This window comes from Mustela nigripes, chromosome 3 (assembly GCF_022355385.1).
Source record: "Mustela nigripes isolate SB6536 chromosome 3, MUSNIG.SB6536, whole genome shotgun sequence".
In the NCBI taxonomy this organism is placed as follows: domain Eukaryota; kingdom Metazoa; phylum Chordata; class Mammalia; order Carnivora; family Mustelidae; genus Mustela; species Mustela nigripes.
This window is the reverse complement of record NC_081559.1, coordinates 9,551,248-9,564,422: the sequence shown is the minus strand read 5'-3', so window position 1 is coordinate 9,564,422 and position 13,175 is coordinate 9,551,248. Positions and strand designations below refer to the sequence as shown.

The 13,175-nt window shown below is 33.7% G+C and overlaps 1 protein-coding gene across 1 annotated transcript in view; it reads left to right on the top strand.

Annotated features, from left to right (window-relative positions):
• BOLL (boule homolog, RNA binding protein) overlaps positions 1-10,549 on the top strand; it is a 48,948-nt gene extending 38,399 nt beyond the window's left edge. The window contains 1 exon segment of the mRNA XM_059392632.1: positions 10,058-10,549. Coding sequence (XP_059248615.1) covers positions 10,058-10,165 — 108 coding nt within the window. The 3' untranslated portion in view covers positions 10,166-10,549.
• Positions 10,550-13,175: the final 2,626 nt, after the last annotated feature.

Genomic DNA, 13,175 nt, shown 5'->3' with positions numbered 1-13,175 from the left:
GGAATACAAAACATAGAATTCATGGCATTTTCCCCATGATTCTTTAGTCTTTCCAAGTTAAATTTTTAAATTTTCTTTTTCTTATTCTATTTTTTTAATTTTTCTCTTACTTATTTAAAGTTAATATTTTATCAATGCCTTTTTTAAATCTTTTAAAATTTTCATTGTTACAGTCATATTCTGTTCCTTCATTTTATTTAACCTTATTTTTCATATACATATAGGTTTTTCTTTCTTAAAAATTTTGGGATACAGTTTCTTCTAATAGATCAAAATATACCCTAAATCTAGCGCATAGGTTTGTTCTAGTCTCCAGCCTAATCACATTCTTTCCTCTTTTCTTTTTCTTTTTTCAACCAACTTCTTATCAATTTCTTCTTAGAATATTTTTCAGTTTTCATCTTTACATTCATATTCCATCCCTTCACCACATTTATCATTATTTTTGTATGTATATAAGTTTTTCTTTAAAATTTTGGGAAGCAGTTTATTCTAACAGACCAAAATACACCCAAAATCAAGTGTGTGGCTCTATTCACCAGTCTGATAATAATGATAATATATATAATATATACTATATATATTATATATGTTTGTGTGATACATATATATATATCACTACACACACACACACATTTATTTTCTCCTTCTCTTCCCATTTGGTTAGCATATATGTTTCTGGGGTCATTGCTACCCTTTTAGTATTTTGTTCTCTCATTCATCTATTCTTATCTGGATAAAATGACAAGGCAGGAAAACTCACCTCAAAAAAGTGAACAAGAGGCAGTACTGACAGCTAGGGACCTAATCAATGTGGACATTAGTAAGATGTCAGAACCAGAGTTCAGAATGAAAATATCAAGGTGCTAGCTGGGCTCAAGAAAAGCATGGAAGATACTAGAGAATCCCTTTTGGAGAAATATAATCCCTTTCGGAAGAAATAAAAGAACTAAAATCTAACCAAGTTGAAATTTAAAAAGCTATTAATAAGGTGCAATAAAAACATGGAGGCTCTGGGGTGCTTGGGTGGCTCAGACATTAAGCGTCTGCCTTCAGCTCAGGTCATGATCCCAGGCTCCTGGGATCAAACATGTATCAGGCTCTCTGCTCTACAGGAAGCCTGCTTCTCCCTCTCCCACTTACCCTGCTTGTGTTTCCTATCTTGCTGTATCTTTCTCCATCAAATAAATGAATAAAATCCTTTTTAAAAATGGAGGCTGTGGTGGGGGGAGGGGGTTTGGGAGAAAGGAGGTGGGGTTATGGACATTGGCGAGGGTATGTGCTTTGGTGAGTGCTGTGAAGTGTGTAAACCTGGCGATTCACAGACCTGTACCCCTGGGGATAAAAATATATTATATGTTTATAAAAAAATTAAAAATTGAAAACTAAAAAAAAAATAAAAATGGAGACTCTGGGGACACCTGGGTGGCTCAGTGGGTTAGAGCCTCTGCCTTCAGTTCAGGTCATGATCCCAGGGTCCTGGGATCAAGCCCCACATCGGGCTCTCTCCTCGGCAGGGAGCCATCTTCCTCCTCCCTCTACCTGCCTCTCTGCCTACTTTTGATCTCTGTCTGTCAAATAAATAAAGTCTTTAAAAAAAAATAAAATAAAAAGTAAAAATGGAGGTTTTTACTGCTAGGATAAATGAGGCAGAAGAGAGAATTAGTGATATAGAAGACCAAATGATGGAGAATAAATAAGCTAAAAAGAGAGAGATAAGCAGCTATTGGACACAAGGGGAGAATTCAAGAGATAGGTGATACCATAAGATGAAACAATATTAGAATAATTGGAATTCCTGAAGAAAAGAGAGAGGGGGGAAGAAGGTATACTGGAGATATACTGGAACAAATTATGGCAGAGAATTACCCTAATTTGGCAAAGGGAACAAGCATCAAAATCCAGGAAGCACAGAGAATCCCCCTCAAAATCAATAAAAGTAGATCAACACCCCATCATCTAATAGTAAAACTTACAAGTCTCAGTGAAAAAGAGAAAATCCTGAAAGCAGCTTGGGACAAAAGTTGTCTGTAACAGACAATGGTAGAAATTTTAGATTGGCAGCAGGCCTCTCCACAAGGACCTGGCAGACCAGAAAGGACTAGCACAATATAGTCAGAGTACTAAGGGAAAGAAATATGCATCCAAAATACTATATCCAGCTAGGCTGTCATTGAAAATAGAAAGAGAGAGAAAAAGCTTCCAGGACAAACAAAAACTAAAAGAATTTGCAAACACTAAACCAGCCCTACAGGAAATATTGAAAGGGGTCCTCTAAGCAAAGAGACAGCCTAAAAGTAACATACCAGAAAGGAACAGAGACAATATACAATAATAGTCACCATACAGACAATACAATGGCACTAAATTCATATCTAAATGCCCCAATCAAAAGACACAGGGTATCATAATGGATAAAAAACACAAGACCCATTGATATCCTATCTAAAAGAAACACATTTTAGACCCAAATACACCACCAGATTTAAAGTGAGGAGAAGTAAAACAATTTACCATGCTAATGAACATCAAAAGAAAGCTGGGTGGCAATCCTTATATCAGATAAATTAGATTTTAAGCCAAAGACTATAATAAGAGTTGAGAAAGGACACTATATCATACTTAAAGGGTCTGTGCCCCTAACATGGGAGAAGCCAATTATATAACCAATTAATAACAAAATCAAAGAAACACATCAATAATAATATCATAATAGTAGGGGACTTTAACACCCCCTCACTGAAATGGGCAGATCATCTAAGCAAAAGGTCAACAAGGAAATAAAGGCTTTAAATGACATACTGGACCAGATGGACATCACAGATCTATAAAGAAAATTCCATCCCAAAGCAACAGAATACACATTCTTCTCTACTGCGCATGGAACATTGTCCAGAATAGATCACATCCTGGGTCACAAATCTACATTCTACATATTTAATGCAATACCTCTCAAAATACCATCATTTTTTTTTCAAGGAAATGGAACAAATAATTCTAAAATATATATGGAACCAGATAAAACTCCAAATAGCCAGAGGAATGTTGAAAAAGAAAACGAAAGTTGGCAGCATCACAATTCCAGACTTCAAGCTCTATTACAAAGCTGTCATCATCAAGACAGTATGGTACTGGGTGCTGGCACAAAAACAGACACATAGATCAGTGGAACAGAAGAGAGAGCCCAGAAATAAGCCCTCAACTCCATGGTCAACTAATCTTTGACAAAGCAGGAATGAATGTCCAAGGTGGGGGGGGAGTCTCTTCAACAAATGGTGTTGGGAAAATTGGACAGCCACATGCGGAAGAATGAAACTGGACCATTTCCTTACACTACACACAAAAATAGACTCAAAATGGATCAAAGACCTCAATGTGAGACAGGAATCCATCAAAATCCTTGAGGAGAACATAGGCAGTAACCTCTTCGACCTCAGCCATAGCAACTTCTTCCTAGAAACATTACCAAAGGCAAGGGAAGCAAGGGCAAAATGAACTGTTGCGACTTCATCAAGATAAAAAGCTTTTTCAAACCAAAAGACAACTAACAGAATGGAAAAGATATTCACAAATGATATATCAGATAAAGGGCTAGTATTCAAAATCTATAAAGATCTTAGCAAACTCAACACCCAAAGAACAAATAATGCAATCAAGAAATGGAAAGAAGACATGAACAGACATTTTTGCAAAGACGACATGCAAATGGCCAACAGACACATGAAAAAGTGCTCAACATCACTTGGCATCAGGGAAATACAAACCAAAACCACAAAGAAATACCACCTCACGGCAGTCAGAATGGCTAAAATTAACAAGTCAGGAAACGACAGATGTGGACGAGGATGTGGAGAAAGGCAAACACTCCTACACTGTTGGTGGGAATGCAAGCTGGTGCAGCCACTCTGGAAAACAGTATGGAGGTTCCTCAAAAAGTTGAAAACAGAGGTACCCTATGATCCAGCAGTTGCACTACTAAAGATACAAATGTAGTGATCCAAAGGGGCATGTGCACCTGAATGTTTATAGCAGCAATGTCCATAATAGACAAACTATGGAAAGGGCCTAGATGTCCATCAACAGATGAATGAATAAAGAAGAAGTGGTATACATATACAATGGAATTCTATGCAGCCATCAAAAAATGAAATCTTGCCATTTGCAATGACATGGGTGGAACTAGAGGTTATTATGCTTAGTGAAATAAGTCAATCAGAGAAAGACAAGTATATGATCTCTCTGATATGAGAAATTTGAAAGGCAGGGCGGGGTTCATGGGGGGTTGGAAGGGAAAAATTGAAATAAGATGGGACTGGGGAGGGAGAAAACCATAAGAGACTCTTAATCTCAGGAAACAAACTGAGGGTTGCTGGGGGTGGAGGGAGGGATAGGGTGGCTGGGTGATGGATATTGGGGAGGGTATGTGTTATGGTGAGTGCTGTGGGAACTCTCGTTTATTGCTGGTAGAAATGATACAACGAATTTGAAAGACAGTTTGACAGTTCATTATGAAATCAACCATACTCTTACCATAGAATCTAATCTCACTCTCAGATACTCACCCAAATGAGTCGATAATTTATGTCCATGACACCTGTTTGGCTCAGTAGATTAAGCATCTGCCTTTGACTCAGGTCATGATCTTGGGGTCCTCGGATAGAGCCCCACATCAGGCTCACTGCTCAGTGGGGAGCCTGGTTCTACCTCTCCTTCTGCCTGCCCCTCTGCCTGCTTGTGCTCTCTGTCAAATAAATCTTTAAAAAAAAATGAAAACGTATGTCAACACAAAAGCTTGCACACAGATGTTTATTAACAGGTTTATTCATAACTGTCAAAACTTGGAAGCAACCAAGATGCCCTTCAGTAGGTGAATGGATAAATAAATTGTGGTACAACCAAACAATGGAATATTATTTAGCAACAAAAAGAAATGAGCTATAAAACATAAAAGACATGGAGAAAACTTAAATATACATTACTAAGTGAAAGAAGCAGTTTGAAAACACTACATACTATAAAATCTCAACTATATGACATTTTGAAAAGGTGAAATGATGGAAACAGTAAAAAAGTGAGTGGTTGCTAGGGGATGAGGGACGGAGAGATGAATAGAGCAGAGAATCTTTAGGTCAATGAAACTACATGATAGTATTGCGATGGATACACATCATTATACATTTGTCAAAACCCATAGAATATATAACACCAAAAGTGAACCCTAATGTAAACTTTGGACCTTAGGTAATAATGATGTGTCAGTGTAGGATCATCAATTCACCATTCTGACTGCCTGAGGAGGTTACCCATGTATGGGGTTAGGGAGTTAATGGGAACTCTACTTTTCTGACCGATTTTTGCTATGAACTTAAATCCATTCTAAAAAAATTTAGCCTGTTTCTTTTTAATTATTCAGGTACTTGGGTTCTAATCCATATTTTTAATTATTTATTTCCTATATTCAGTAGTATAATTAGTTGTGGATGTGCCTCATATGAAAAATGAATATTGAAATACTGTCAAAAATTGTTTCCTAACAGTCCATGATTATATTGTCATAATATGACAATCTTTTCTTTGTATTACATCTTATTCAAAAGATAATGTTCATTATACACAATATACATATTATATATTTAGTCATTATAATGTATAATTATTGGAAGTTTTTGTTTTCCACACAAATGGCAATTCATATCACTATACTTTTCTTTTTATCTTCTTAATACATTTTAAGTGATAGTATATCCCAGCTTGACCAGGTTCTCTAAAAGAATTAGTAAATTACACTAAATTCAGAATCCTATTGTTGCTCTTAAATATACAGAACTGAATTTTGTTGCCTTTGGTTTTCCTGAAATGTTAAAATGCATCTGAGACTGCATTAAGATAGCCAAACTGAATATTATGTCATTTTTTATACTTGCAATGTTAATGATGAATGCATACAAGAGATGGAGTCTATATGCTGTCCTGAGTACCTTTGTAGAAAAAAAGTTACATACTGATTTCTTAGTGGTATTATAGAATAACTGCTGTTCTAATCATTTACATTTAACCTTTGAGCTTAAGGAAAAGAGTTAATAATATTCTACATTGAGTTTTAAAGTTAATCTAGTCCAAAGACCCCTCCCAAAGAGGTTATGGATAAAAATGTATTACAATATAACTTGTTTCCTTTCTAATCCCCTATGTTTTATATTTAAAAACATGGCTCTGAGAAGGGGTCCATATACGTAGGTATACTGCCAAAGGAGTCCATGACAACTATTTATGAAAACCTATGTTGTACCTGTAATATAAAGAAAGAAGAAACAATTAAAAAACATGTTTGCCTCTGTGTTAGTTACTTTATTTCACTTGTAACATAAATTTTTGCAAGGAGAAATGTCTTTAGCCACATGTTGCTAATTCTAAGAGCTTTTAAGTCCTCCATACTGGTTGAAGCTATTCAAACTAAATAAGCAATAATATAGGAAGCAGGTTGATAAGGAATAATACCAACCAGACATTGCAAATACAGTTTTCCACATTAAATAAACACAACTTACTACAACAAATATTATAATGAATGTAATTTTCTTTTTAAAAAACACTAATATTCAGTGTTAAAAAATCAAGGCCTTGGAAGTATTAGAAACAAACTTCAGTATTACAGGATAGTTCTTTGTGCTTTTGTCAAGACAGGAAACTCAATTTCTTATGGTAAAACATAGAATAAGAATAGATTTAACTTAAACATTATGGTAACTAGTTCACAGATACTCACTAATCTCATATATCTAAGCATGTTCCTAGTTAATCCTGTTCTTTGTAGTCTCAAAAACATTAGTTTCCACAGCTCTGAACTTCTCTCAAGGTTTCTCTTAAACTTGTAATGTCTGATTTTGACTTTCATTTAATCAAGGTGAATCCAATATATTTGAGGTTGGTGATAATTTACTTTCACAATATGGAGTATATACACTCTTTATATTTAAGGCATCTTATTAATGTTTTCTTTCATAGATTTTCAGAAGCTCTCAGACTGAAAATTTTTTTGCAGCCTGAACAGGTTGAAGCAGGAGTCAACAAACTTTATATAATAAAGGGCCCAATAGTAAATATTTTTAGCTTTGAGGCTACACAGTGTGTATCTCAACTATTTGCTTCTTGTAGCATGAAAACAAACACAGGTAAAATATAAATAACGAGTTGACTCTGTGCCAGTAAAACTTTATTTACAAAAACAAAAGATGGGTCAGACTTGACCTGAAGGCCATAATTTCACAATTCTTGGGTTAGCCCATTGCTGGGATCATGCATCCTCATAAAATATAATGTGAAATACAGTACAAATGCTTTGCATATATTTCTATTTTTAATTATTTCTTTTTAATCATTTTTAACCTAATATGAATTATTTTACCCTGGGCCTCTGGACTACTTTAATATTTACATTTGTCAGAAGTTCTTACCAGCCAAAATAAAGACAAGTTGAGGTATATATTAATGACACCACAAAGGTGGATATTAGTTGATATAATATTCTAAGTCGATGTTATGCTTTTGGGTATGGGGAGAAAGCTATACCATTGTGTAGCACATTTTATTTGCATATCCCGTTACATTATTTCCATTCTGAGTTTGAGCACTTAATTTCCTTGCGTTCTGTCATTCCCTCTGACTGGACATTTTTTCTCATTTTACTCAATCTTCTTTCCCCTCAGCACACATGAACATCTTCTTTTTCACAAGAGTCAACTCATCAAATCTTAATCCCTTATAGAATTGGAAACATTTTTTGGATCACATCATCCCCTACTTTAAGGATATTTGATAATAAGCAGTAAGATTTTGTATTACATACTTCACGAATGATATTTTAAATTTACCTGTTTTGGAAAGGCAAGAAGAAGACTATAAGGGTGTCTTTTTCATTCCATATGAAATTATTTTTTCTTCAGTCCTGAGATCTATTCAAACTACTCATGTAAGATTGCCAAGATTTGATGCCAAATTCCAAGGGAGGGTCCTGTCTTAGTTCTTGTCCTCTTAGATTCTCTTTAATTCAATACTGTCAACAGCCTGTGCTCAAATTTTATTAAACTCAGATGTGGTTCTCTTTCCTTACATTCAGTTTGAGTTTTCAGTATCTCTTTCAAAAATATATTTCTTCTTTTACCAACTACTAATTATGGCTACTGACTATTCCCTTTGTTCTATAAATTGTCTTATAAGGGAGTTTTTCCTGTTTTCTTCTGTATTTTAATAGTGTTTAATAGTGAATCTGACCTTAGTGCTCTGATTCTTTTTCTAATTTAAGCCAAAAAAAAAAAAAAAAAAAAAAAAGAAAAGAAAAGAAAAGAAAAAGAAAGAAAGCAAGATAAACCACATGAATAGGTGGTCACTCCCTCCTCTAACTCAAAATCACAAATACACAATTTTTCACATTTTATTTTCAGAATCCATACCCCTTAATGTTAGTTTGCCCATCTTTCTTCTACCCTAAAATAAAAACAATACCAATACCAGTGATTTTTCTGACCTCTTGATGCTACATGGTCCATTTATTTTATGTCCCCTTTTCAGTTCACTTTATAAAAATAATATATTTCTTTCCATTGTCAAATCCCTTTGTTAAACTCTATTATTGCCTTTCCAGATTACTATTTCTTCAAAACTTCCTTGTCTTCAGTTTCCATCCTTCAGTCATGTATACAATCTGAATTTAGGTTTTTAATCTGAAGTAATTTTTTCCCTCTTAGTCACTCTCATCAACTGTTATCCACATCCTTTCTAAATCCCTTACCATTAAATATTATATTCTCCCTTCAGTATTCACAAACTTACCAACCTAAATTATTCATATACAGATTATTTCTAGTTCTTTTCTTTGAGCTATAATGAAGCAAGACTGCTCCTGTTCTCTCCAGATATATAAAGTCTTCAAGAAGTTCCACTCACATAGAACAGTTTGTCTTCACTTCTCTATTTTCCGAGAGTACCAGAGCATATTGCCTATGAGCTGTGAGTAGTTGACCAGACTCAAATATTACCACAAATTTCATTCATTTACCAGATATTTATTGAGCACTTCCATGTGCTAGCCAGTATTCCAGATACTGAGAATAAAGCAATGAACAATACTGAGTGGTATTGGACAGTAGTGAACAAGCCAGAGAAATTCAGGTCAGTCTGTAGAGTTTAGCAAACCAGATGAATTCAAACCCCTAGAGTCATGCTGTCCCCAATATAGTAACCACTAGCCACGTAAGGCTAATTTCAATTTTAAATTATTTAAAATTAAACGAAATTTGAAATTCAGTTCCTCAACTGCAACTAGCCACATTTTAAGTTAGTAGCTACCATATTTGACAGTGTAGATACAGAACTTTTCCATTAACAAGTTCTATCAGACAATACTGCTCTAGAGATACTGAAACAAATATGGAAAATTTTGAGCCTATCTAAAATTTAAAAATATGTATGTCTTAGGACAGATTGCTTACATAAATTAGAAGCTAACCAACACTCAAAAGTACCAAAAGAATAGTAGCAACTAGGTGCTTCTTTGACCCAAACTAATCTTAACACAAAATCTCAGGATGACAAGAAACATGGAATTACTCTATTATATGGCTAACCTACCACTGCCAACTTGAAGGGTATCCTTTGGGTTTTGAACAACTTTCTGAACAGCCGTCTGCCAAACTCCCCTTTTAAAAGCATGTTTTTGAAATCCACCTAATAATGTTTTCAAAAATAGAAGGAATGTTTGAAGTCACTTGTTTCTGTGTTAACATGTACCTAATGCTTTATACCAAGCATTGTACTGGTTAGATTAGATTAGAGATTGTCTAAATAGATTGTAAGCTCTCGGGAAGCAGGAAGCAGTTCTGGAGCCCTCCTCATCTCTAGTCTCTCACTTCTTAACACTCTAATATAATTTGTACACATGTTCTGCACGTATTGAGTAAATGTACATTGATGTCCCACATTCATCTACGCTAACTTGCTCTTTTTCTTTCCTTTTCAGTCTTTCTTATCTATATTTTCTTTCTCTTTGCTTGACAGACAGTGTGGAGCATTCATTATTAAGACAATTGGGCAGCTCTAGTCCAGCTCAACTGATTTCTTGTCCAGTGATCCTTGTGTGGCCGAGATCCAGCTTCGACGAACCAGCTAGAAGCTGCCCGTTGTGACACTTAGGGTTAGTTAATACCTCGCCATACTTATTTATTCCATTATAAGCTGTCTAAATTTGATGAAATTTGCTTTTTCAAATGTTCTACAAAACTAGGTAGTTGTGGCATGTTGGTTTATGTGTTAATCTAACTGTAGTGACATTTTCTACATGTTTTATCCATTCCATAAATAATAACCACATTGGGAATAGTGAGGTGTCTTTCATTTTCTCTGCTTTGTGTTATTTCTTTTCCTTTCAATTTTTTTGAAGTAATGTTTAATAGTATTTGCTATTTATTTTAATATTTAGGATGAGTCTTTCCTAATAGAATTTTTAATACTTTCATGCCTTTTAGTATAAGTACATTTGATCTTAATGATTCAGTTCCACTACTTGCTATTTTGTCATTTAATATGCTTTTGTCTAAGTTTTTATTTATTTGTTACTGCAACTCCTTATTTAATTTCGCTTCTGCCATCGTTTTCAAAATTTGAGTAATATTTATACTTTTTTAATAACATTTTCCAAATATTAGAAAAAATTCGACATGATCAGTGTTCTTGCCTTTTCATGTGATTAATTTGACTATATTAAACTTTTTCTCTCATATTTGTGATAATGCTGCAGCCTTCCTATAATATAAGCCATCTGGTACCAAAATTTATATAATATGGATAACCCAGTAGAATTGTTTTGATAAAAGAAGGTTCACCTCTGACATGATCCCATAACACTGACTGATATTCCACTATATTTTCATGTTCTTTGAATGCTTTAATCTTTTGAACTTTTCTTCTTATAGGTTACCAATATATGCAATTGTAGATGTTATTAATATTTTAAAAGACAACTATTTTCACAAGAAAGCAAAACTATTTCTTACAGCAAAGGAAAACTTTAGATTCTGATTCTAAAGCCAATTCTTATTATAAAATTGAAAAATAAGTGGGAAAGAAAGGCCATTGTTCAAGTTACAGATCAAAGCTTAAGTGTTTTTAATTACTAAAATTGCTGTACTAGTATAAAAAAATCCATTCTACATTCATTTGCTTTTTCTTTTATTAACTTCCTAATTTTAGGAGAGAAGAGGAAAATCTACAAATATTAGCATTACCCTAATAAGTCTCTCTCCCTTCCCCTTTCCCATCCCCAAATGTATACATGTCCAACAGCAGATGCAGAAACAATAGGACTTAGATCCTAAAGATTTTCCCAGTGAGTCAAATAGCGTGTTTCATTATGGTACATACTCATACCATAATGAGTATGTTTGCCAGCCAATTGGTTTCATGAGAACAGTAGGACTATATGATTATATACTAGCATACAAGTATCCCATGCACATTAATTATTCTCAGTTTCTAGAAATATAAATAGACATTAAATGTTAATAGACTTATTAAAGTCCCACAATGAAATATCAAAAGTTTTTGTTCTGTAAGTAAACATTATTAACCACTGATGTTAAAGATATTTTAATACCATTGTCCTTGAGAACAAAAAAAGTTAATGTTTTGATTTTCAAGATGTTAAACATGATGCTAAACAAATCCTGGACTGTTAATAAAAGTTAATGATGTATTATTGGATAAGGAATTTTGAATAATAATTGATACCCAAGTATGTTTCTTCCACAGAGCTGTATAGATGATATGCATACACACATATGTGTATATACATACATATATAAATTATTTACAGATGCACATTATATACATATGCATATATATAACTCACATGTATACACTTTCTTGGAATTTAACTTTATTTTGAGAAGCTAATTAAAGCTGAAGAATTTATTGTCAAACTGTATATATTGAAAACATCATCAACTTTCTTTATGGCCTGGCTTGACAGACCAAACATGTTACTTCTAAAAACTGAGTAAGAGGGTAAAAATTCTTCTTATATAACTAAGTAAAGCCCATTTTAATTTTTCTTTTTTTTGCAGAGTATCTTCTATATATAAATATAAAAAGTTTTTATTTACTTAGTCCCCATTTTGAAAGGCCAATCTGAAGATATCTGAAATTCACTGTGTTAGAATGAAATGGATAATATAAATATTAGTACATGTACCAATCACAAAGTAATAACTCTGCAGCCTGTTTTCCTAAAATCTCTTATACAATCAGAGATAGAATGATAGTAGCATCTCAAAAGATAAAGGATTTTGGAAAATTAAAACTTTAACTTCCTTTCCTGTCAGCCAATTTCAGAATGATGGCTTAGAAAAAGAGGTATGATTTAGTTTATAATACTACTTTATAAATTTCTGCCAAAAATTTCAGTACAGTATTTTCAAACAAATTTATACAAAAATCCCAGATATAAGAGTGTGTTTCATGGATTAATGCTACATTTAATTAAAGTAATGAATTGGGGGTCATATACACAAGAATTTTTTTTGTATTTCCCAGAAGTAGTGTTTGGATAGTATTAAAATGTAGAATCAAGGGACTAGAAAAGACTTCACAGGGACATCCTATCCAACTTTGATATCATGCTTCAACATGCCCTACTGTTATGATAATAAATTATTGGCCTCTAGACCTATACTTTAACTAAGATGTATTCTGAAATCTCTATAGACTTCTGGGGAAAAGAGCAAAATTTTCTAAAGGGTGGGTATAATATCTTAACTGGTGCTGTTTCTTTCAACTGTATCCAATGCTTCCATTCCTCTGCATAAATTCCTAAAAATATGCTATCAGCTCTGTCCTTCCATGTTGAGTACCACTTTCTGATTAACAGCTATTGTTGTTTGTTGGACCTGCTGTATGTGTTTTTGTCTCTTTACTTTTATGTATTGCATAAAGTTGCTAGTATTTCCTGCCTTCTCATGATTCCTCTCAGAAATCAAGTGTCATTCAAGACTACTTGTTTTCACATTGTCATTTTTGTCCTTTCCACCCAATATAATTTTCTTCAGTTTTCTATATACTGGTTATCTTAATACCTACTTTCTGATCTGTCAGAATCTGCAAAGTAAAAGAGCAGGCATTGATTT